The sequence below is a fragment of the Hetaerina americana genome, unplaced genomic scaffold, assembly GCF_022747635.1.
Source record: "Hetaerina americana unplaced genomic scaffold, ioHetAmer1.1.p SCAF_60, whole genome shotgun sequence".
NCBI lineage: Eukaryota > Metazoa > Arthropoda > Insecta > Odonata > Calopterygidae > Hetaerina > Hetaerina americana.
Genome location: NW_027287206.1, coordinates 922,925 through 950,839, shown reverse-complemented (window position 1 = coordinate 950,839; position 27,915 = coordinate 922,925). Strand labels below are relative to the sequence as shown.

Sequence of the window (27,915 nt, the reverse complement as noted above, 5' to 3'; positions counted from 1 at the left end):
GCATATCTTTGTAAATCACTGCATTATTAGCAAACAAAAGCATCTTAATATTAATCTCAGAGTTAATGTCATTAACATAAAGAAGGAATGTAAGAGATCTGATAATAGTTCCCTGGAAATACCTGAAATCACTTCCACTGCATTAGACCTAACACCATCGATGACTACCCTTTGTACCCGACCATTCAAAAAGTCTTAAATCCAATCCAGGATATTTTTATCTTTGCCACAGGCTTCTAGCTATGTGAATACATAGTTTAGTACATGGCACTTTGTTGCAAGCTTTTTCAGCATCCAGAAAAACCATGCCCCCTGGAAAATTGCTCATCCCTGAACCAAAGATATCCTGAACAAAAAGTGCAACTTGTATTTTGCAGAATTTACCTTTTTGAAAACCATGCTGATTTTTCATCAATAACTATTGAATATCAAACAGTGGATTTTTCACCATCGAACTAATAACTACTTGTTCCATGACCTTGCATGAAATGGATGTGAGAAAAATAAGTCTGTAATTGTTGTTTCTCCTTGCCTCCATTTTTAAATATAGGCATTACATGAGCCATTTCTGGGAACCTTGTGATCTACCACAGCTTTCTTAAATGTGATTTCTAGATACAGCACAATTTCTGATGCTAGTTCCTTAAATATATGAGTCGGTATTTCATTGGGCCTGGAGGATTTATTAGGCTTAATATTTTCCAGCAAACATTCCATTCCACTGTATGAAATTTCCATTGTGGGCATTGGTTGGTACGATTTTGGCACGATTTGGTAAGCCATCAGGGATACTTTGGTGAGACAGTGGTGAAAACACTTAGGAAGAGGGAATTTAATAGGCTGACCTTTTCCAAACTGCTGGTTACTCTTTCCCCTGTATTTATTTTGAGTAAATAAAATGTAGACTTATTTCCCTGAACCTCTCTGATGTGCGACCAAAATACTTTCATAACTTATTTCGGATTTCCTGCTAATCTTTTCCTTTTAAATTAGCTTGAAGAGAAGTGTGAGGCCTTCATGAGCATGGTATTCATGGTATTATGGCCTCATTAGCATTTCTGCATTGATCAAGAATCTCCTATTGAGGCTGAAGTGGAAGCCTCTGGGCTATCTCTGTTACACTGCTTCACCAGTGAGCCCTCATTGATCACCCTCAAGGAACTTCTACACATAATTACATCCCTTAAAAGGAATTCTTATCCTGGCCCAGATGAAATATCCAATTAAATCTCAAAAACCTTCTTAGAGACATGGCCAATGTCCTCTCCAACTTTAAAACCACCTCCTCCACCTTTTCTACTTACCTCAGCTGTTACCTTTCCCTATTTAACACACAAAAATCCTCCAATCCTTCTCCTTCTTCTTCCACCTTCATTCTTCAAACTCCAACCTCCAACCTATTGATTTCATTGTAACTCAAAGCAGAGACTCAATTCATTCTCCTACCACCTCCAACCCCTATGCTAATGACATCCCCTCCACTCCTAAAACTCACCTGCTCCTCAATACAGACAACACTACCATCATATCTTTAGGGCTCAGACTCTGAGAGGACACCTGACAGGCTCCAGAATCTTATCGACACCTTTGAAGATTGAGCTGATGAGTGGAAGGTCGGGTAAATCCCTCAAAGTGTAACCACACCATCTTCTTCCACTCCTACTAACCTGGGGAAGGTCATTCAGTCCACTATCCTGTCCTATCAGTCCAATATCACTAATCCTGAAATTGCAGACAGTAAAATTCCTTGACATTGCATGACCTTGGACATGAAGCTTACTTAGATGGTTCGCATACAATCCCCAACAGACAAAGCCAAAGTATCAGCTGTGGCCCTACGTCCGATACTCTGTACTGCCACCCCACTCTCCATCAGAACTAAGATGCTGTCATGCAAGAGTATGAGCCGCCCTCTCCTCTCATACACCTCCCCTGCCAGTGTCCAAGTGGCAAAAACACAACCTTAGAAAATACAAACAACCAGAAATAAAATAGTTAGGAAAATCATTGACACACCATGGTATATATGAAATGCAGATATTAGATGAGATTTGAAGCTAACCCCCATCCTCCGCTCCATCAAAGGGTCCTTTCAAAAAGTCACAGACAAACTACTTCAGACTGATAACCTTCTCATTGAAAATCTATGATCCTCTGACTTAGCTGAACCCAGAAGGCACAAGAGACTTCAAGTTATACTTCTCCCCTCCCACATTCCCTTACCCTAAAACCCTTGCCCATCAAAACCACATTTGGCTTCCAAAGACACTGAACACCGGAAAACAATCTCACACGAAATCCAACGGAGATGACCAAGGAGTTAGGAATGGTATAGCATGGTGCAGCATTGGCACAGAAAGTGATAGGTCCATCGTTCATGTCTTAGTCAAAAGTACTTTTCTCTGGGTGGAATTTGTACCTTCCACTTTCACCATGAATTCAGTGCATGTCCTGATATGAGTTTTTATTTGTACCTCTTTTCCCTGGATTCCTATTTAAGTGAAACCGTTTTTGCCACACTACAGATTATCATGTTTAAATTTATATTTGGTCCCTATTGCATAATCCTATCTTCTAGCTATTCCTGCCTGACATGTACTGTACCCACCCTTAATGAAAATGTATGCCTGCTTTCTCTACTACCCTCCCCTCTTGCATGTTTCCTCATTTCTTTGGCAATGGGGAAAGGATCTCTTGAACATCAACACGGATAAATAATTGGGGAACTTGGTTACATAAAACCCTGCCAATATTAGAGTTAATAATTTGTATATTGAGGAATAATGGTTAGAGAATTGACCCGGCAAATCAAAGGTCCATATTTCAAGTCCTGAACAAGAAAATTATTTTTCACCAAGAAATTCGCTCCCTTACTCAACTCCCACAACCACTGATTCGATCCTTTGAATGTGTTCCTATCCATTTTTCTTCTATCTACATTTGTGCATTCGAATATGTTTCTGTCGTTTAAAGGGCTATTATGTTGGAATGTGTATTTACTAATATGGCTCATTGCCCACTCCTGGCTATGCCCTCTCTCTTAAATAATCTCTAACTACTCTTTATGATATTGTATGACTCCATTCCTCTACATTGGGTGGCCTCTGAGCTCCATCTCTTGATTAATTCATTAAAGACTTTAATTGAATAAAATCACATGCTTTCTATTATGTGCCCCTAGACAGATGCATTGTTAGATAATCAGTACAATTAAGTTAAAGCTCAGAGTTTGAGCCCCAGTGATAAAACACTTTTGTATGCAATATTGATGAACTTTTCCAACAATCGTAAAACCCTATGTGTCCCACATCACATATTTCAATCCCTTTTCTGTGTATCTATCCATATAAATATCTTTTTGATGTTTTATTTTTTTCACTCATATTGGTCATCATGGCTAATACCCTCTATCTGTTAAAATGTGCTTTAAACTCATATTTATTCTTTATGACATTTTACATAGTTTCCCTACCCTATTATCCTTACGTCATGTGTACTCATTTAATTATTTTGTCAGGTGAAGTACGACGGTGGTCTGAAAATAAGCATAGGTTTACATGAAAAAATGCTTGTGGATCCAGAAAAATATTAGTTATACTAGATTAAGGAACAGCAGTTTAATTTCATAGTTTCTTGGGAGCAGATGCAGATTTAGATCATAATTTAGTACAACCAACAAAACCAACCTTTAGGTTGATTACTGGGTTTATGGTACCCCTAAATAAGGCTTAACATTAGATTCAAAAATACAAAGCATTGAAAGATTGAGAAAATGAATTAGAGCCATCAACTGAAATAACAAGAAGTACCAGAAAAAAGAATATCAGTAGACTGCACAGAAAATCTTGAGTGAATACAGAGTTGTGTACATTTGAAGGAAAATAGGAACACATAAAAAAGGGTATCGAAAGTTGCAAATGAAACCCTAGGAAATGGACAAGAAAAGCATTGATTACTGAGGAGATGACTGGAAAGATAGATTATAGAAGAAAATGGAAGAATGTTAACAAAGAGAGAGGTAGAAGAAGGTATAAAGAATTGAGTAATGAATTAAGACAAGAAACTAAAAGAGCAAAAGAAGCATAGTGGAAGATACAGTGTAACAATATGGAACGTTTACAAAGGAAGGGTGAAATGGATACACTGTATACAAAGATGAATTACATTAAGAAGTAGGAAAGGAAAATTTGTGGAAACATTCAACGAAAAATCAGGAAAATTATTAAATGAGAATCTGCACCCTCCTCACTGTGTAGTGAGCAGGGTGCAAATTTCAAGCAGAAATAAATTTTTCTTGACAGATACTTTAAAGGGGGACCATTAACTTAAAAGCTGACACTTAGCAATCAAGTAAGTAATAATTAATGCTGAAATCCGAATGTTTCTCTTAGATCAAGGCTTGACTCTGTGGCCAAGGAATGTCATAAAACGTAGGTAAAATGAGTTTGAAAGCAGGAATAGTGAGAAGAAGAAAATAAGCCGAGACGTGATCACATACATATTCAAACACAAAAATCCACCACATGGTGAAACATTTGCCTGTATCTATGGAATTACATAGATATGAAAAATGATGGGCACACAAATGCAAATACTGGGTTATTAGGGAAGGTTAAAGAGTCTGGAATCCGTGAATGGAAACATCAGGGATGTCAAGTATTATAAGACATATAAGTAGCTATAAATATGTTTAAAAACACTAACTATACCGCAATATGCAAAATCACATCATTCTAGACAGAAATAAACGAAAATGTACATAAGGGTTATACTACCGAATACTTAAGTATTCTTTTGCTGAATAAAACATCACCTTCAGCGGGGTGCCCGCCAGTTTTACTTTAAAGTTATCAATACTCCCAATTTCTTTCAATGAATGAGGTATTTTACCATATAATTTCAGACAATATTAAAATGCATTGAACTAAAGAGAAAACCCGTAAGGGCTAAGATAAACCACAATACATATTTATTTGACCGGACTTAATGCAAAGATGTACCCTATGGATATTTTGAGATAGTATATAATATGTTTCCGAATGCATGTGTATAAGATATATATTTTTTGCGTTTTTAATATGTATAATATATACATATAGTATATATATACACGGTACTTATTATACATGCACAATAAATTCCTATGAATACAAGTTTCTGTGTGTTTACCCTAACATTCAATTAAATTACTTTCCACGTACTCTGCATTTCTGGTAACGTTCCCGTATTTAATAAATGAATATTTAAATTTACGGGTCCTTTTTTATCTCAAATTTTATCATAACCGGTCTGACTTGATTTTCATGGTTATCAGTCTGAATTGGGTTGCTTTTGTTGATAGTGGTACCTCGGGTACCATTTTCGGCGAAAACTAAAACATCAACCGATATTAGTGAAGTTGAAAGAAACCAATCGGAATGAGCTTCGGCATATAAATTCTAATAGAAGATATAGTCTGTGAAGAAATAGTGCCGAAATGCAATGTTGTATTGATATGGAACGGGTATGTTGCAATACTCGGATAATTTTACTCGTCAGTTTGTTATGTCTTGTTAATTGTCTGGAGAAAGAGATGACAGTTAACATTGAGGCCGGTCGGAAGGAATGCTTTTTTCAAAATTTAAAATATGGACAAGTTTTAGATCTGGAATACCAGGTACGAAAATAGTGGCATTTTGTAAAAGTTTGTGGAGTGTGTCTGACCATCCTTTTGAATAGTGTAATTTTATGGTAACGAAGAATTTATTGCACCAAAATGTTCATGGAATCCTGCATGTTTACTTGATGTGTACGTTTCTAAAATGCCTTATTTATGCGAATTCCTGTACATGTTTTACGCTACATCATCAAGCTGGTATTTTTCACTAAAGCCATTCTATTACAAGTTAATTTTCGCAGAAATAGACAGGAAATATACAATATAGTGTCGGTCTAAATAGAGTTATTTAATCGTTCATCCCAATTCGTATGTATTTTTGGAACAAATTATTTTTCTATTTTACTCGGTTCTGTTATCCGGAATTTTTGTCCGTTAACAGCAATCTCCATAGTATCCTGGGCTGCTGTACGAATGAATCCAAATTCTCTTTCAATGTTTGTTTTTAACCAAAGTTCTCAGAATGTAGTATATACATTTTTCGCATGTGCATGTATTTAATATTTGAGTTGCACTTAATTTTGCGGGGAATGAGGTTGCCTGAACCCTAGTTTCTTGTTGCTCGTAGAAATTGGAAAATTTTGATGTCAGTACGCTCCTTTAGTTGTAGCATTTTATTTTTCTATGTCTAAGCCTAAGAGAGAGTATTCCAATTCAAAACCTACATTTTTGTAGGCTATGTGTGTAGAATATTTTATCATAGATGTGCGACAGTTCCAGGTATAATTGAAGGTCCCTTCTATTTTGAAGGACCCCTCTGTCTTTGATGCCTAAAATATTAAATTTAGATTTGTCGGAAGAGTACCTAGGTAGTGTGACCATATATTGGTAGTAACCCCGTGTTACATGAAGTCTAAAAACAATTGATTAATATTATGTCCAGTGAAATTGCTGCGCTATAGAAATTGCTTGGCATATAGTTTTTGTATAGTATTAATTGAAGGTTTATTAGCAGTTTGCGAGTTTGTTAAGTCCAGAATCATTACACCACAATGGTAATATGCGAGTAAATTTAGCCAATTGAAATAGGATTAATAGGTTTGGAAAATTTACATCGAACAATCACATAGTTAAGAGGGGGAAACAATGGTCTGTACATGATACCGAAGCATAAAATGAAGTGAGACTGTAAAATGCTCTATTTCCATGTGTAATTCCAATATACCTCGGAGAATCCAGTACATCGACACCATATCAATCCATCTTGAGTTCATGCTTTCTGAGCTTCTTTAATTTTTTTCCTTTATATTTATGACCTTCGGAAAGCATAAGTCCATTGATGAATATTTACTTGAATGAAACGTTGTTCTCTAAATCAAAGTTAATAAGTTTTGGTATCTGTATTAATGGTTTTTTATTGTGTGGAGTAATTTCTTTGTTAAGTTGAACTATAGATTAGTGCAGTTAGTTTGAGTAAGTATATTTTTTTAAGAGGTTTTATTGTCCTTCCAGAAGAATAGGAAAATTATAGAAAATATAGACAAAAAGAATATCACTGTCATGTAAATATTTTTGTAGTCAGAATGAGGCTGATAATGGAAAACTATTTTTTATCTCAGAAAATTATAAAATTTCCCATGAACTCATCAACATTGAATTTGAGACTGATATTAAACAGTAAAGGGAGACCATAGATACCTTGATTCAGGATTGACCTTCCTTTTCTTCATACTTCTATTGATTGATCACCACCCAGTTAGCTGTTCATGCACAGTTTTTGCTGCAATTAAGATTTCCATATACATTAATGGCTGAGGCTTGATGTATTATAAAATCAATGCTAAACAATGTATTATTTGACCGCACAAAATGCATACCCGCTTCATTGTTCAAATTAGCAGCCCATGTCTGAGATAACCCATTACCTTTTTAGTTAATCTTCAAAATTACAAAATATATCTCTTGCATAATGTAAATTGTTTATTGATAGAACTTAGTTCATTTTTCTTTCAATACTACGGTATTGTTCTAATTTTAGACTGACATAGGGAAAACAATGTATTATTTGACCGCACAAAATGCATACCCGCTTCATTGTTCAAATTAGCAGCCCATGTCTGAGATAACCCATTACCTTTTTAGTTAATCTTCAAAATTACAAAATATATCTCTTGCATAATGTAAATTGTTTATTGATAGAACTTAGTTCATTTTTCTTTCAATACTACGGTATTGTTCTAATTTTAGACTGACATAGGGACCATGAATTCCGAGTAAGGATACATTTATACTGTCAAGAAAAGTGATAATTTTGAAGAGAAATTTTACTCTTATAATTTTATAAACTTGCCCTGAATTTTGAGTCATTTTCATGTCAATTTCCCATTAGCGACCTTAACGTCATGTGTTCTAACTTGCCTGCTATGTGGTGAATGCTAGCTCTCCAGCATGAGATGAATTTATTTTGATCTATAATTAACCCTATTTTGTTCTAAATCAAACTACTAACATTGGTCAAGGTTATAGTTAGCATAGCGATAACCTTTTGAATGTATATGCTGTTAATATCAATAATCCTGCTTTAAAATTCAGCTTGTTAATGTTCAGCATTTTTCCTTCTGGTGCTATTTTCCTCTCAGGGGGTCATTACTTCATACTGGGTTCATACATTAATGGGTCATTCTCTTCACAATCTATCAGATTAGATGCAATCTTACTTACTGTTCATATCATGATTTATAATTATCTAGTTGTGATATGTTACAGGTTAAACTCAATAGATTGCAGTGAATTGAATAAATAAAGAAAAATTTGAGATAATTGTCAAATTCATGAAAGCGCAGGTGGAGCACTTCAATTATGCTGCACCTCGTAAACCAATGTCCTTGAATTATTTTTTTAGAAAATCTTTTTTGACATTTTCAATAATTTTTTCATTCAGTTGCATCAATTATGTCAGATGCAGTACTGATTGGATCCCAATTTTCTGATGAAAATATAGATGGACAAGTTTTTGCCCAAGTGCTGGAGTAAATTTACCTAAAATTTCCTTAAATGCAAAATTAATCTGCGTAGTTCTCGGCCTGATGATGAAAATCACAAATTTATGTTTTCAAAAGTTTTATTTTAATGGCTAGTTTTCTATATTGCTTTTTGATATCTTAATTTAGGATTTTATGATTATATTTTTGAGTATCGTACTTTTTTGAAGCAGAGAAATCGTTGAGAAGAGCAGAAATTCATTTTCCTTGGCGGGGAATTAAATGACTGATTTTCGTTTTTAAGAGCTGATGCTCTCCTAATTATTCCTTCAAGAAAATGTAATTACCACTGAAATCCACACAGTTTTCTTTTAACAAATGCCCCATTTATTTGGATCTCAGGTGCTACTAGAGTTGTCAGAAAATATTTTGGCCTGATGATGAAAGTAATGATTTATGTTTTCAAAAAAGTTTAATTTTTCAACATAATCGCCTTTAATATTAATAAATCTCATCCAGTGGTGTTCTAGTACCACTATCTCGTGTCTTTAGTGTTCTTCCAGAAGTGCTGCAAAGTATTCGTCTACAGCCCCAATCCCTCCTTGATTGGATGAAAAACGTTTCCAAGCGAGGAAACTTTTGAGTTTTTGGAAGAGGTGGAAGTCTGAGGGAGCATCATTCGAGGGAATGGATGGACGGTTAACATTTTTTTGTGCAAATCCCTCAATATTCTCATTTCCTAGATACTTTTGTGGGCAGGTGCACTGTCCTGATGGAAAACAGTTTCTTTCCTCTGCAAGTCAGATCTGCTTTCATGAATTTTCACACCAAGTTTTGTTAGAAGGTTGGAATAGTACTCCCCAATTACCGTTTTACCTTTTTCAAGATGCTCGACCAACAGCATTCCTTTTGCAACTCGAAAACCTGACACCCTGACCTTTCCCACTGATCTTTGCCTTCTTCAGAGCTGAAGAACCGGCCTCTATCCATTGATTGAATTTTTGCATCGATTCTGGTGTGAAAAGGTGATCCATATTTTATTATTTGTCACATATCAATGCAGGAAAAAATGTCTCCTTTACTTGATAGATTGGAAAATTTTTAGACTACCTTCGTAGTTTAGCGGTTTGGCATAGATAATGGTTATGGTTAGTTAAATTCCTAAAAAACTGTTTAGATAAAAATAATACTATTATTAGTGATTGGTAGTTACCAGAAGTGAATAATGCTATTTATATGTAATGTTGGGAAAAATCAGGCAGATGATATGCCATGGTTCCCCTGAGGTTTTTGTTTTAATACAATTAGTAATATAGTGTCAATATAGATTTGGGTGGTTGTATTGACAAAACGTATATTTTTCAAAGTTCTAATGGATGTTGTAACAAGGGCTTGTAGGGTACTGCACAGTAGCCATGAGCAGTGGACTGCTTTGAGACCACATGTCTTTCCTGGGATCTGTGTGAATTTGAGCTTTCCTCTCAGAATAAATTAGTGGAAGCGGTGATCTATGAACATAAAGTAGATAACTTTCTTTCAAAGAAATCTTTGGCGGAAGTCAAAATATACCATTTCAAAATTATTGAATGCTGTAAACATAGCCAGTGTGTAGTACATGGTCCAGGTATTTCCAATGAGAAACAGAAATATTGTCTGAAAGAATCAACTTCAATAAGTGATTTAATTTATACTAGAAGCCCTGAAGTGTTCTTGTTGACCATTTTTGACCTTCAATTTATCTTTTCTTCTTTTCTATATCATGGAAATTTGATTTTCTTGGCATCAATAAATTCTAGGCTGAGATCCATATTTAAAATTAAGTTTGACCAGCATAATGCTGGATTAAATATTAGCTGGTATACTAAAGAGAGTTAACTTTTGGCTGCTATCATAAAATTTCACAAATTTGCTCTTCTTATTAATTCTAAATTTCTAAGATTTCTAGTAGTCATTTTATTTTGTTGTTTCACTTATTAATGTTGAAAGTAGGCAATTCATTTATTAATTTTTCTAATTTCAATAATTTAGTACAAACTTAGTACACTAAACTTCTCACATACTTTAGTAAGCCTAATTAACTGCATAACACACATATTTGGTATTACTTTGTGAAATTCTCTCATTATTGAATTACAAGTAAAATGCTTAGTAAATCATAATAATATAAAGTCACTATTGAAAGAATGGTACTTCATCAAATTCACTCCTCTGGTTTCATTCTCTCATGCCATAGGACTCTTCTTCTTCCTGGCTTCTTCTCTGACCTTCCCTTCTGTGGCAATATTTGAAATTTGTGTTCATAATTAGCCTTTGAAAATAATATCATGCACTGAAACATAGGTTGGTCAGTGAAAACTTTTCATATTGGTTTCAGTGTTTACTCTTTTGTTCAAACTTCTAAGAGTATCTGCCAAGCATTACATCACGGTGCCATTTTATTTCAAGGGATGCCAAGCATCCTGTTATTCTTTGTGCTCTTCATCTCTTGTTTATCCTTGCACAATCAGTCATTCTATCACTGCTTATCACGAAGGAAGAGTGCCATGAAGAAGTAGTTGAGGGTAGCATTTGATGCTGCACCCATTTACGAGCAGCTTGTCCAGACCAAAACCATGAGTTTCATTGGCGCGGTTCATGAGGTTCATTTGGCGCGTATCTAATTAAGCGAACAAATATAAATTCCATTTCTAAATGCTGGCTGGCATGTATGTATTTTAAATGCTTTTGTGGTGTGTTTTGATGTCTCCAGAATGATGAGTTTGGCCTGCCCAATGAAAGTTTCCCGGAAAATAGAGCATAATGTCTGAGGAATCTGGTCAAATATTTGGGTGAAACATCATGTGGATATACTTCTCATGTCTGTCTCTGGAGGGAAAACTGAAAGAAAGATTTTCATCATTTGCCTTATGAACAGAATCAGAGATGAAGTCCCCAAAATAATTTCCACATAAAACTATTTGATATGAATATTGTTTATGGCACCCACCGAAGCATGAAAACGTGACAATGACAAGGTAGGAGAGAGTGAAAAGAACAAGATTGAATCTATGCATAGAAATAGGTAATGAGAAAAAACACGAGAGTTGATAGTTGCTTTGTGTGTCCACAAAATGCATTGAGGGGTTTAGAGAACTGAATGGCAAGGATGCCCAGGAAGCATGCACTTGTCATCATAGGTGGACAGCGGAGGCCTTTGATAGTGCACTTGATTTAGCTGGGAGAAACACATTGTGGCACTGAAGAGTTCACTATATAGGAGGTCAGCCAGGGAGAAATCAATTGTGGAAGGATTCCTCGCAGAGGAGTACACTGAATCAAAAAATGAGTGAATCCAACAGCAAATGCCAGTATCTTCCACCTCAGTTGCAAGGCCTAGAAAATGTATATCAATATTCAATTGTTCCCGGCTCAACTTTGTGGAAATCCATGTTAATTAAGTGAAGAATACAATGTATATCAATGTCTGGTACAAGCATGCAAAGGAAATAAAACAGGATATATTTTCAATATGTGCAAAATTGCTTTTTGTGTCTACTAGTTTACCATATAAAAACTGAATGTGCAGCAGGCACTTGATTTATTGACATTACTAATGGGACTGTGCAATATGGTTAACTGTCTACGTGCTCTATATTTTTCATATCCACAGGGAATATAAATAATTTCAAGGAACTATTATATAGAGCATCAATAATTACCAGGTGTAAAAATTTAAAATGGGGATTTCAGACAACAGATGGTGCACCAATTCAGTTTGTGGTACAAGGATTTGACATTTATGTCATTCTGTTGTGTCATCAATTGTCAGAAGCTCACGAGTGATAAATTGAAAAAGTGTTTGCATAGTGTTGTGTTGCTGTGTTCAATATGCCTAAATTTATGCCAAACTGAGAGCATTCGCAGACAGCATTAATTTTTGTTTTCATTTTGAGGAAAACTGCTGCTGAATCATGCCAATTACTTCGAGAAGCTTATGGTGAACATGCTCCGTCATAAGATGCGTGTTAATGATGGTTTCAGCATTTCAAAAGTGGTTACTTCAATGTTGCAGACAAGGAACACAGAAAACTGCCAAAATGGTACAAGGATGTGGAATTGCAAGCATTGTTGGATGAAGATGATTCGCAAACACAAAAAAATCTGCAGAACAATTGAGTGTTATTCAACAAGCTGTTTCCAATCACCTACGATAGATGGGAGTGATTCAGAAGATGCAGATGGGTACCGCATGAGTTGAAGGACAGGCAGATGGAATGGCACAAAAACATATTTGAAATTTTGCTGCCACAATATAAAAGGAAGTTCTTTTTGCGTTGGATCACCGGGGATGAAAAGTGGATTTATTTTGAGAATCCCTAATGCAAAAAATCATGGGTAGACCGAGGCGCATCATCCACATCGACCGCCAGACCAAATCGCTTTGGCAGAAAGATAATTCTTGGTGTATGGTGGGACCAGAAGGGTTCAGTCTATTATGAGCTGTTAAAACCTGGTGAAACAGTTAATACTGAATGCTGCCAACAACAATTGTTCGATTTTAACCGTTTGCTGCTTGAAAACAGACCAGAATACCAAAAGAGGCAACACATGGTCATATTTCTTCGTGGCAATTCACTATCACATATGGAAAAACCGGTTTGCATTACATTAGATGCTCTCAGCTGGAAAGCTCTACCCCATGCAACTTACTTACCAGACTTTACTCCTTCCAATTACCACTTGTTTGCATCGATGGGTCCCCGACTTGCTGAGCAGCACTTTGGTTCGAATGAAGATATGAAAAAAATGGCTTGATGAATGGTTTGTGGCAGAAGGGAAAGATTGGTACTGGCGTGGTATCCACAAATTACCTGAAAGATGAGAAAAATGTCTAACTATTAATGGGGTATACTATGAATGAAGCTCTTTTTATCATCCTCCTGGGAAAAAAATATTTTTTTAAAATCCACAATACAAATGATATTACCAATATGAATGTTGTTGTTAATATGAATCCATAGTTTTTATGCCAATATCATTGATATGATATTAGTTATTTACAATATTGAATTATTTTTTAATGTACCTAAAGACTATTGCCATGTTCAGTATTGTCAATTCCTCAATATTTATATCAATTGCTGTTATTGCAGAATAAATATTCCATTAACATATTGGTTTATATCACCTTATAATTAAGTGATTTATTGTATAGATATATCACAATATTTATTAATTTATGTATTTCACTATTAAAATTACTTCAAATTGTAAAATAGCTCTTAGTTGCAAATAGTCATATTTACACTTTTATTACTTTTAGCAACCATAAAGAGTTAAAACATTTGATGCATTAGCTAATAATAAAACGTAATCATCTATTTTTATATACCATGTTTAATTATTGAATTAATTGACCAAACTTACAGTAAAATGCTTATAGATCAGAATGATAGCCCCTTTAGGTTATGAGGGAATTCCAGTACTTCTAGTGTTAATACTCATCTAAAATGTATATTCATGGTATTAGCTAAGGCCAGCAGTGATAAATATTTAGAGAGAAATCATAGTAAACAATGTGAAGGATGGTTTGATGTGTGAGGTTAGAGCTCAGCTCACCCTTGCGTGGTGTGTGTGTGTGTGAAATTCACAGATAACAAGGTAGGAAGTCCACCTAAATTTCACCGGGTAGAAAATATGACACAGCTTGGCTGAAGCTGAGGGTGCCAAGGGGTGTCACTCTGGTGCCTTCTAGTCCAAAGCCCACCAACCACTCTACATTCAGGACTCTCTCAATATTTAAGAAGTACGCTGAAAATAAAGCAGCAACCTTGTCAGTATTGGAGAATGTATGCATTGGAAATTATGAAATAAAGTTGGGTTTTTCCCACCAGATAAGGCTAAGAATAAAATTATATACTATTACGCAAAATAAAATATTCATGTTTATTGATATTTATAGAAAATTTAAATTATTATTAAACATAGGTGAATAGGGAGATGGAATTGACTTGCTTTCAATTTTCAAAAGTCCATACATTATTTCAAGTTGAATTAAGTTTCAAACAGTAAATCATTTCTGCCTTTAATGCTTGAATGTTAATTTTTTACTAAAAAAGCTTTGAAAATTATTTTAGCAAAAAAATATATAAGCACACCTGATGTAGGCTATGAAGGTTATCCCAAAAGTACGCTCTCCAGAATGGGGAACTGGTCAGTGTGGTGCTGTTGGTTGTGCTGCGGCACAGGTTTTTCGAGTCCACACCCAAGCAAGGCTTCTTACAGCCCGCTGGGAGCTGAAGTCTTGGGCTGGCAGCTGCTTGTAATGGAGCTTGTACTTGTCACTATCACCAGCTGCCAAATTAATTCAGTTATTCAGTTTTTGGATGCAAAAGAAGGAAAATGTGCTGACCTTTGCTGCCAATTGACAGAAGTGTGTGGATGTCAAGAATGTCCCCAAGTGGTGTAGGAAGTTAAACAGCTGGTTGCACTGAAATTCATGATTAAGACAGGTGTGGGAAACCATCAACTTCTGAAGAGACAGGACAGTTTATTGAATCATGCTTCAAGGTGAGGCTTCTCTTGTGATAATCTCTGCATTTTGCTTCCTGAGGTTTCTCAGAAGCACCATTTATCGGATTTCAATTGAAAAGTTGGAATGTCAGAAGGTGTGTGCAAGCTGGTCCCGCGAATGCTCAGAGCAGACCATCAACAGCAACACGTTGACTCTTACCTTTAATTTCTTTGCAAATGGTGCAAATGAAAAGGACAACTTTTTGGATTCCATTGTTACATGTGGTGAAACCTTGCCATGTTCCACTTTATACCTGAGACCAAACAGCAATCGTGCAAGTGGCAGTGGCATTCCTCTTTGCTCTAGTAGTTTAAACAAATACAGCCTGCCAACAAAATTATGGCAACTGTTTTGGGATTGAAACGAGGTATTGTTGGTTGGCTTAATGATCATAAACTTTCAGGGCCACAATAGTCACTAACCGGTATTGTGAGACACTTGGGCAACTCATTTGAAATGATTCAGGAGAGGAATGTTGAGGGAGGCTGTATGCCTTCTCTGAAAAATGCTCACCTCCACATTTCCAATCAAACTTTTGATCCCTTGCAATGTTTGGATTGGATATCATCGCTCACACACACACATACCCTATAATCTGGACTTGGCACCGGGTGACAATTACATGTTTCCTGAGCTGAAAGAACATTTGCCCAGAAGGCACTTTTGCGATGATGGCACAGTGAAAGATAAGGTCCAGTGCTTTGTCAACAACATGATGGCGAGCTGGTGTGACATTGCTTATGAAAACTGCCGCAGAGCCTGCAAAATTGAATTGACCAGAATGGTGATAATGTAGAAAAATAGAAATGTGCAAGCTTTGAAATGATGTATTAGTAATTGAAAATAAACATTTCTTTATATTTCTAAAAAAAATGGAGGCCTTACTTATGGGATTGCCTTCATGTTAAGTACATAAGGAAACTATAATAATAACATATCTGACATTAGTGTATTACTAACCTTTTTAAGAGGCAGGCTATGTTAATACATGGGAAGTGCTAGGTTAGCTGGATCTAAGAGAACTACTAAAACTATGATTAAATGTAGCAGACTGGGAAATAAAGAAATGGAAGAGATATTATGTGTAAGAAAAAAACAGTCAAATCTATGAAAGTGTATACAGGAGGGGGGTGAGGTTGGTGGCAGGGCTTGGTCATGATGAGTGTTTCATTCCTGTGATAAAAGGAGAGAGGCATTCAGAATGAGATGATGTTTGGGGAAATCCCAGCAAAGGCCGGCACGCTTGCAGAGGCTGTGGAGGGTCAGCATACGTTTCATCACCTGCTCATGAAGCCTAAGCAGGAGTCTTTTAGTCAATACCTTTCCTCAGCAATATTCCTGAATCAATAATCAATGTTCGTGTATTTTTATCAAAACTTTGTAATATCTACGCAAAATGAAACAATAACTGAATGTAAGCTTTTGGGTTAAAAATTTTAGCTTGTTTTGGTTTTCCTAATTTTTGAAAGCCTAAAATGTTAATTGAAAGTTGGCCATTTTTAGCTAATTAATATGTGTTAATGTTCTGTTTGTGAGTTTCTAATCCTGATAAAGAATGGCACTTCCCCTTGTATGCAATAACCTTTCACTCCATGACCTCTCTCCTTCATAATCGAAACTAACCTCAGTAAATGTTAATAATTAAGCATTCAATCCATTATGATTAAACGTGATTACCTTCAAACCATTAATGTTAACTATAGGATGTAACTTACAGGAAAGGAGTCAGAAAATTATATGTTAAACAGCTACATAGTTTCAAAATCAGTGGCACAGCTTTGTACGAATTGCAATATAACTAACTTAGAGCAGCAGTGACCATGGATTCGATCAACTATTACCTATTATATTCAAAACTCGAATGCTCTCATGTAATCATCATCACACAATATAAAAACTACTCTCTAACCACTGTACATAAACATTTGACTTTTGAAGGAATAGTAATTGACTTACGCTGTCAGCTTCCTTTTCAGAGTATTTCCTCGAAATTTCTGTTAATGATGCTCAGGAAAATCGAAAATTGTATTCACAGCTGAAGTGTTATGTCAATGCCCACAAATTTCTCTCCTGAAGTAATCTTATCTGTTATATGCTTCATGTGAATCTTTGTGTTCATTTTTTGCAAAAAGTTCACTCTTCTAATACTCTTTTCTTCATTTACTAGAAAGCCTCTGAGATAATATTCTTGTGGCAATAGATGGGGAGTTGCCATGAGTTATTTGTATGATGCAAGGCAATGAATTTGTAGTAATAGCAAAATATCTGCTTCTATCATTTTTATTATATTTTGCCTGAGATAATTTTTGCCATGTTTAATGGTTGTCAACAAAATTTTATCAAACATCTAGCAGGTGTACATTTTAGTATTGAGGGTCATCATCATGCCGACCTGAGAATTTGTTTGTGGCTGCTCTCTCCTGCTCTCATTCCCTTCATTCCCTCCTTGCACTGACGTTTTCCATTTCCTGTCTCTCATAGTTCGTTGTTTTCCTTCCTCTATTACTCTTCTTTTTCTCTTTCCCTAAAGCAACATCCTCTGGAAGTCATCATGACTCAGGATATCTCCAATCAGTTTCTCTCTTCTTCTTGTTAGTGTCCATAAGCTTCTCAGTCATTCGGGTCGAGGATAACAAGTATTTAGTTATGTAATAGCAGAAATGGAGACACGTCTAGTTTTCTGGTTGTTCAAGCTTATTCATGACTCTTTTCAATGTACTGCATTATTTTCAAGTGAACTGGAGTTAATATAGTAAGAATAGGAGGACCCTGGGGGCAAGAAGAGACCAATCCAAAAGAGTCATGAAGGAGTTGGGAGAAATCCTAGCGTAAGGAAACTGATGTCATTAAGGGCCAAAGGATAACCTTGGGCAAAGTGAAGCAGGTGGCTTGCCGTCCTATTCTCACTCAATTTACTCAGGCCTACTTGAAAATAATGTAGTATATTGGAAACAGTCATGAATAAGCTTGAACAACTGGAAAACTGCGTGTGTCTCCATTTCTGTTTTTATGGAGCAGTTTTACCTCATCAGATCTGAATCTGTATTGTTTATCAAGCTTATAATTAATTTTCTTTCAAAAAAATATCATCATACTTATGCTTTCTTGTAGCTCCGTGAACTCCAAGCAGATTGAAGTATTCAAAAACGTGATAATAAATAGAATAATCTTTGTGCAAAAAAGTCATATCTAAACATTCACTTAAGTAAATAAAGAAATACTTTTGATTGGAAAGGTATTTTTCTGATTTTACACGCAGAAATAGATCACAATGATGCTGCTATATAAGTTGAAACTGAGGAAAAATGGGAAACTATGCACTCATTAATAGCTTTAAGTCAAAGATTGATTACTCTCATTTAATGTGATTTTCAATAGTTGGCATCTACACATTTTAGATTAAGTCAATTCTTAAGGACCAAACTGGCTAAGATATTTCCTGGTTTATGCATGCTAAGATATTTCCTGGTTTATTATGGCATTCACTTGATTGTACCCCTAAATCACATGACCAATTATCCCAATCTGGGGCACATTTGCCAAAATCACAAAAGGCTCTACCCTATCCATATGCGAAGGGTTTAATGCCACAAAGTACATGGATTTCCGAAAAAAATGGGTATGATTTTGTAATGCAGCTCCTGTGACAGTAAGTATAAAAGTAGATAGAAATGAAGATGAATTGAGTGAAACTTGAACTGTACATATGGTGTATCAGGACTTTGAATCAATCATTTGGATTTACTGGGTATGTGAAAATCTTGATTAAAGGCAGAACAGAAGAGTTGTTACCAAGTTTTTTAAATTGTCCGTAACAAATTAGCTCAATGTAATGACAGCAGGTTTCTTTCTTAAAAAATTTAGGGATGGGTGAATTCAAGAGTTAGTCTAGACCAGGGGTGGTCAACTTTAGGCACACCATGTGCCAATTTCTTCAACAACAAGTTCAGATTCGTCACGATACAAATCGAGCAAGTTTTTTTAACTTCATACTTTCATGTTTGGGGTCGTAAAATAGGGATAGGTGTAGGATCTACTTTGCCTTATGGGAGGAAAAGGATAACTCAATCACGCAATTGAATTAATTTACGCCATTTCTAAAGACATGTTTATTATATACAAGGGGTCCCAGAATATGATATATAACAGTGGTAGCCATTTTAAATAAAATTATCCTTGTTGACATAATCAACATTTTAAAATGAAGTAATTATTGTATGAAAACAATATTTATTACAGCATGAAATTATTACCTTTATTGCAACTTTTGCACCTGCTTGGATTTTGCTAGTTTTTTCATGATTGGTGTTAAATTTGTCACTGAATGCAGCAGAGAGTTCTTATTATTTGAGTCGGCTATTCATGACCTTGTTTTGCTGTCAATCAATTTCATGGATGGAAATGCTTGTTCACGACTGTATGTAGTTCCTAAGCGACATATATAACTATTTGTATATTTTCTTAGGTCTGGGAAATGTTCACTCACTAATGAATGCCAGATATGAATTATATCAGATGCATTTTGATCTGGAAAAAGCTTTTCAAATTTTATTTTCAAGAATGAATTTGTTTTTAAATCAATCCCATTTGTATGTTTCCAGACATCTGCATTACGTTTGGTTCACTAAGTGAAAATTGGTTTATAAATGCGAACATGCAGTCTTCTTCTTTAGTAAAATCATGAAATGACTTGCAATATCCAGATTTTTCCAATATATTTAGTCAAATTGATATTATCGGCAGCACATTCACTCTCCTCCTTCAAGTGTGGAAATTCACTTAAGTCCTTATTTTCTTACTGGGAGATGAACTGTTTTAATTTCATTTTATATGGACTGATGTTATTTACTAAGTTGGGAAATAATTTATTCTTACCTAATAGTTTTAACTACAGGTAATTGAGATGGCTAATAACATTAATTAAAAATGCCAAGTCAAATAATAAGATTCTTTAATCGGGTAGTTCATTTTCGTGTTCCAAAAATTAGAAGCAGTATTTTTCAATTTTCAAAGTCTACTCAGAACCTCACCTCTAGAAAGCCAGTGCTCTTAACAATGAAGAATAAGTTCACTATATTCCAAATTAGCAATTCACAGTATTTTCTGAATTTTCGTCTATTTAATGCTCCTGCTCTAATTATATTCACAAATTTCATTTCAACATATCATGCTGCATATTTAAATTTTTCCCCCACAGTGCCTCTTGGTTTATAGTGTAGTAATATTTCAGTGTAGGGCGTTTAAAAAAATTTTCAAGCTAAGTTGTAGTGCCAATAGTTTACCTATCATTTATGGCACTCTGTCAGTACACTAGCTGATTAGTTTGATATAATACCTTTAGATCTTCTAGGTATGATTTCACCTTTTCTAATATGTCTCATCCTCTTGTTTTACCATGCAATGATACCAGACTGGCAAGTTCTTCAAAGATGTTAAAATTATTATCAATTCCTCTTATAAAAATGTTTAACTGTGCAGCATCACATATGTCCATTGATTCATCCAAAGCTAAAGAAAAGAAAGTACAAGAATGGGCAAGGTCTTCCAGTTGCTGAGATACATCATGAGAGAGTTCCTCGATATGTCTCATTTCTGTCTACCTTGATATAGCAATTTCGTCTGCTTTCATTTCAAAAACTAATTGCCAAGATGGCAAGCAAATATTTGGAAACAAGGCTTAATGATTTCTTCTCCATCAGAAAAAGATTTTTTTGCCAATGCTAATACAATTTAATATGATGCTTTTGTCATCGCTAATTCTTCATTACTTACTTTAACAAATATATTTTGTCTTCTGATTTTTTTTCCCCCTTAGTTACATATTCTTTTTGTAACTCGGACCAAAGAACAAGCTTCATTTTTCTTCTGTATTAGTCTGATGCTGTGATATATAGTGTCTCTTAAGCTCATGTTTTCTATTGTGTGAAAGAGTACTTTCACGAACAATGGAAAACAGTTTTCATGATGAACCTGCTATAAATAGCAACTCATTTTCCAATTATTCATTGAATTTGCACGTACAATCACTTTCTTGGCTTATTTTGCTCATTTTCTTTTCCAGTGTAAAGGATAACAGGAATTTAAGCATTCAAAAGTTCAAAACTAGAAAAAGTTATAAAAATAACAAATGCATCACAAGTACGTACTTTGTATCACACAGAATATCCATTATGTGGAATTTGAAAAAATGTTTGCATCAAGAAAAAGTAGTTGTGTTCTTTGACAAACATAATATATATTTAATCTTAAACCTGTCTTTCAATCACTCTCAGTACAAAAACCACGCAAGTACATTCAGTAAAACACTGCTTCCAACTCCATGCCACGAACACTGACTGACCATATCGAAAGTTTGCTACTCATTTGCGCATGACTTCAACCACATGATGTGTTGCTAGTGCATGGTGTTTGTGATTGTTTGAGCAGGAATGTGCAATGGCAACACCGATAAAAATATTAGTGCATTTGTAAATCTGCCTCAAGTAGCATCTCCAAAGTTAAAATCTAAATTTTGGGCACCGAGAAGGCTAATGAAGGCTGTACGAATTGAACTGTGATCACTTAAGTGTTGAAAATATCAAGAGGGATTCAATTATGACCCCTATTTAAAAAATAATTAGGTTAAAGGATGCGATGCGCCATGGTTTGGCCACCCCTGGTCTAGACTATAGTCAACAAAATCAAGATTTAATGGGAAACCCTGCTAAGAATCAGGTCCTGTCATTGTTAATTGGCAGAATAACCTTCTGGAAATAAATGAACTCGCAGTTGAGGTAAACATCAATGATGGAGAGGAACTCCTAAATAATTGTGTAGCCATGTTTTTCATGTCCACTTGTGAAATGCATTTCAACATACACCAGAGCAAGTCAGACATGATCCCCACACCACCATAGAAAACTATGTACAGGAAAAATATAAAACCTGAGATAAGGAATGATAAGTGAAAGAATATTTATCCATGGGGAAAATGGTATCTGTATCACCTGCATCCCTAACTCTGCAAGAGATAGTAATCCGAGTCAATTTGAAGAATGTTCACTCAGCTTAGATTTATGATTAAATTTCAGTGATAAGTTATTTGTGCTCATGAGCAACTTTTGAAAAAAGCATCCTGAAGACAAAAATAATATTTGTTTTTGTCTCTGGAAGAATTTTTTGAGAGTTATTGTAATCCTAATTCTGTGTAGGTACCACAGGTCATGAACAAATTTTTATTGAACTAGTCAAGAGGATATGGGCATTCCATTTTAAGGTTATGCATGACTCCAAATAGATTTGACATAACCCAAGGAATTGGACCCTTCTCAGATAATTAAAAATACTGAATAAAATATATTTTCCAAAGTTAGACCATTTGTACAGAGATAATTCAGGTTGTATTAGTTTCTGACAAAGTGTACAGTGATACAAAAAGGTTCCATACCTTAGAAAACAATCAACAAAGATGCTTATTCATGAAAAACTGATTGAATTTGGTTTTGAACTGCGGTAACTTTCATCATCAACTGGTTACTTGAATAATTATTTGCCATATCAATGTGCTGGACCAAACCAACAAATAATTTTGGATTGAAGAATTGGTCATCATTAAGTTTTTCAATTACTTCATGCATTCGTTTAGTTAAGCATCTCTGAGTGACAGGCATCTGACATTTCATGTCACAAGGAAAATTAGACAGAAAATATCAAGCTTTCACCTTCCAACTGGTAACCAAAATGTGATTGGATTCATTTGCTTGGTAAAAATATATTTTTTCATTCATTAGAGTGATAATTCTGTAATGGTAATTGCTTCAATGTCATGCCAGCAATTTAAGAATGTGACGCTATAGGAAGCTGTAGAAAAAAAGGGAGCTGATCCCTTAACCACTCCTCAAAGGGAGCTGATTCTTTAATCACTCCACACTAATACTACTATATGGCTACTGCCGAGGCATAGGATGGTTAGCATAATAGAACCATAAACACTGTAACCAACCCAAAGGTCGGTTTGGTAGATGATGGCAGCATTCACCCAGCGTTAAGCCCTATATAGTTTGGGAAATTCAGACATTAGTATTGTGTTAAGGGGGACCAGTTCCCAGGAAGATCTGGTATCCAAAAAATCACACAGCTCGAGAGAGGCTGAGCGTGCCCTAGAATCGATCCCAAATCTTTCAGTGTGTAGTCCAACACTCGACCACATCTGGTCTCTGATGAAAGTGTCCCCCAAAAGTATTTCTGATCTGAAATTATGCTGTTACTGAAGCAGAAAGCAAAGCTCAATATAATTAATAACAATTCAACATCACTGCCACAATGTACAGCTTTGATATCCAGAACTTAATCACACTTGATGGAGAATGGCATTCTAACGATTCATGAAAACCCAAGAAGCAGGTGTAGAATGGACAAAGATGAGATAAGTTTTGTCTGTTAAATGTGATATCTTCACGATAATAATTCTGAAATATTTTATTCATGATAAATTATGAAAAACTGTTTTCAAGGTATTAATATTTCAGCTATAGTTAGGGAGTGCAACATCATGAAGCAAATTTTTTTCATGTTGAATAATATTAATTATGCCAATACAAAGGGGCTAGATCAGAAAAGCAAATTTTAATTCATGTTACCTGAGGAATCCCTCCCTTTGGATTATAAACTTGACGTGGCTGAAGGGATTGTGCATTCTGATGACTCCTAGGGCTGGTGGAAGCAATGAAATTGCTCCCGGTAGGGTCACCCATGCCAGATAGGTCGAAGGTAAGGAGCCAGATAGTAGGTAGTCCGCACAGCGTCTGTTCTGCAGTGAGGTGGCTGCAAAGGTGTCTGACCCCAGTGGGGTGGCCATTGAGTATTGGCATCTCTTTAAAAACACTATTGAGGAAACCAATGGGTTACCATCCATTCTTAGGATCAAAAAGTATTAGGACGATTCATTTAATTTTTTTATTGAACTAATTGGTACAAATTCTCCGTAGTCCTCGAAATAGCACCCCTATGCTTCGACACAATGGGTATAACAAGTTTCCCACTGCGCGTACACCTGGAACTCACTTTGTAGGATCCCCTTCAGAGATGCTTTCATGGCCCCTAGTACGTCTTCTATAGAGCTGTGTCGGTTTCCATTGGAGTCCTGCTCGAGCCGAGGAATGAGGAAGAAATCTGGCAGTGCCAGATCTGGACTGTTGAGGTGGGTGAGGCCACGTGGTCACCCTGTGCTTGGCCAGAAACTCCCTCACCAGCAAGCCTCCAAGAATCGACGATGTCTGGCCACACGCAGCCGATACGTTTACTCCCCACTACCATGCACAGGTGTTCCGACCCCCCTTCACCACTCCATTCACGCCACAGAAATTCAGTCTTACTACTTTTTGATCCTACCATGTATGTCCCTACTACATTGGCCATTTTTGTCCAAAACACTGCCAAAATAGGTTAAACTGCTCCACACCCCGACTCTCTTGATAAATTCCCCTAAAATCGATACCATTCCCTCCTCCAACGAGGTTCTCCTGAATCCCTCCTAAACAAAAGAGGCCAAAGACATGCTTACACTCCCAAACCTTCCTCTACTGCAGAAAACCACCCTCTTTCAATCTGGACCATATACTTCCCTGGCCTAGTCTCTCTAAGATTAATCCTAAGAAACCTCTACCCGTCCACGAAAACCATAATGCCACTGCAGAAACCTTCCCTCTTTCAATTTGTCTCACATACTTCCCTGACCTAGAGTCTCTGAAATTAATCATAAAAAACCTCTACCATATCCTCAAAAACCATTATGCCACCACCAACCTTTTTCCAAAATGCCCCTCTGTTACTGCCTCACCAACTTATGATCTCCTCATATCCACCAATTTACTCCTTAAATCCCTGCCCTGTCCCAAAGCTACTTCCATGCCCTGCAATAAACCTAGATACAAAACATGTCCTATTTTCAAAATCTGAACCCAAACCCTCTCTCACCCACTTTTTAACTCCCTCCCACCAATTCCCTACCCCTCATGTACTTCCAGCAATGTAATATACCTTCAGAAGTGCCAACTATGCCCCGCCTTTTATATTGGACAGTGTGCCACACCCTTCAATACAAGGGTAATCCCAGAAGTACACGACCCAACGAAGAAAACTCAAAAACTTTGGAAAAAAAAATGTATTTTTTTTTCAACATAATCTCCTTTCAGCTCTGTACACTTTTCCCAGTGATGTTCAATAAGTTCAATACCCTTTTTATAATAAGAACTTTCTTTTTTATCAAAATGGCCATTAACTGATGACATCACTTCTTTACGGTAGGAAAATCTTTGACCACCAAGCCATTTTTTCAAGTTTGCGGACAGAAAATAATTCGAGGGGGCTAAATCTGGCAAATAGGGTGCATGAGGTAGCAATTCAAACTTAAATTCATGAATTTTGGCCATTGCAATAATGGATTTGTGAGTTGATGCATTGTCTTGATGAAACAACACTTTTTTCTTAGCCAAATGTGGCCACACTTGCTTGTTTTCTTTGCTCAAACATTACAATAAGTTTGCATTATAGAACTCGTCGTTGATAGTTTTTCCTTTTTCAAGATAGTCAATGAAAATTATCCCATGCGCTTTCCAAGAAACTGACACCATGGCCTTGCCTGCAGATGATTCTTCGCCTTCTTTGGAGCAGGTTCTCCCTTTTGAATCGATTGTTTTGATTGTTCTTTTGTCTCAGTTGTGAAGTAATGGACCCATGTTTCATCCATGGTTATGAAACTGCACAAACTTCTGCTTTGAAAGTTTGCTAAACCCTCAATTGAAACATCTTCACAACACTGGTTTTGCTCGAGTGTGAGCAAATGCGGCACCCATCTTCCACACAGCATTCTCATGTCCAAATTTTCTGTTAATATGTGATGAACCGCACTTTTTGAAATGCCTACTATGTCTGCTAGCTTGTGCCTTTTCAGTCGGCGATCATCCAGTATCACTTTGTGAATTTCGTTCTCTGTTTCTGGACTCGTCACCTCATTTGGTCGGCCAATGTGATGGTCGTCTCGACAGTTCGTATGGCCTTATTTAAACTCTACTACCCAATATTTTACTGTTGTAAATGAAGGAGACTCACCCCGAGTAGAATCCAGTGCAGCTTTTATATTGGTTGGGCTGAGGCCTTTCAAATGAAAGTATCGTATCACATAACGATGACCAATTTTCTCCATTTTCACAAATTCACTGAAAACGTTCACTATTGATGGCAGCCAAACAAATACTAAACTATCTAGTAACTTCAAACTTGAAACATATGCTTTATAGATTGCATTCTTTCTAATACAGTGATATTTTTCAAACAACTACCGACATCTCTAGGTTAGGTGGGGTACTTCTGGGCCTTCCCATATGTTAGAATCAATAACCACTGGGCCTTATGCAAGAATCCTTCCTGGATTGGGATGCCACCAATTCCAAAACACACCTCTGAACACAGCACTCCGTTTGATAAATGCTATAGTGTATGAATTATAGCATCTATTCCACCCCCTGACCCCCAACTCAAAACAATAGAGCAGGCTCCTGGATTCCTAGAATAACCCAGGTATTATTATTAGACATTGATTACCCCAATCTTCAATTTTCATCCCCCCTCCACTCCGAACATCTTCCATATTATTCCCACACTTCTAAAAATTCCCCTCCCCACTCATCCCCTCGCAAACCTTTCCCAACCTTCCCCTTCCATCCAGCATCTTCAAGCCCCTTATGTTATAACCTTTTCCTCAGTTCCTTCCTTCTCTTCCTTGAGAAAGGTGGCTTTTACCTCCAAAATTTCAAAAACATGTGTATCTTTTCTTTTATGTGTTTTTGTCTTTGTTTGCTATTGCCAACAAAATATACATTATTATTCACATCCGTGAGACTTTCACATATGTTATATGTGTATGTGTATATATATATATACACACACACACATTCATATATATATATATATATATATATATATATATATATATATATATATATATATATATATATATAAGTGCAAAAGATATATGTATAAGTGCAGTGCCCTGTATATACATATAAATGTATAAAATGCATCTAAACATATATATATGTATATGCATACATAAATGCATACATATATGCATATATATATATATATATATATATATATATATATATATATCTGTTGCACTTGCGCTTATATATATGAATTTGCTTTTAAACAAAAGTTTCATTCTTCCAGATTTAATTGCCGTACCCTGTATATACAGGGTATATATATGTATACCTTGATGGAAAGTCTCACAGATAAGAATAATAATTTTAACATAAAAGCGAGAGAGTACTGGCAAAACAAAAAACCGGAGAAACACATGCAAATGAAACTCACCCATTCACTGAATTTTCGGTGGCCAAACCTACCTCTAGGGAAAGGAAGAACTGAGGAGAAGGTTTCAAGAAGATGACTCGAGATGGAAGGGAGCGACGGTTTCGGAGGGGAAATTTTGTGTGGGAATGATATGGAAGGTTTAGGAGCAGAAGTGGAATGAAAATATCGGGAGATTGCGGAAGTTAAGTGTCTGATATCGATCCCTAGCTCATTCCAGGAATCAAGGAGCAAGGATATGTATACGCCTGCTATATTTTTTTGAGTTCAAGTGGAGGGTGAGAGGTATAAACCATAAACACAGTAATCAACCCAAAGGTTGGTTTGGTAGGTGATGGTGGAGGTTACCCTGCGCTAAGCTCTATACGGCATGTGAAATTCACACATCAGGGTTGGGGGGCCAGTTCCTTTACCTGTGCTGGTTATGATTTCCC

At 36.0% G+C, this 27,915-nt stretch overlaps 1 protein-coding gene across 1 annotated transcript in view; it reads left to right on the top strand.

Moving 5' to 3' along the window:
* Positions 1–5,353: 5,353 nt before the first annotated feature.
* opm (transmembrane emp24 domain-containing protein opossum) overlaps positions 5,354–27,915 on the top strand; it is a 35,722-nt gene continuing 13,160 nt past the window's right edge. Inside the window, exon 1 of the mRNA XM_071594408.1 lies at positions 5,354–5,656. Within this exon, the coding sequence (XP_071450509.1) occupies positions 5,477–5,656 (180 nt within the window). The 5' untranslated portion in view covers positions 5,354–5,476. The remainder of the gene's footprint in view (positions 5,657–27,915) is intronic.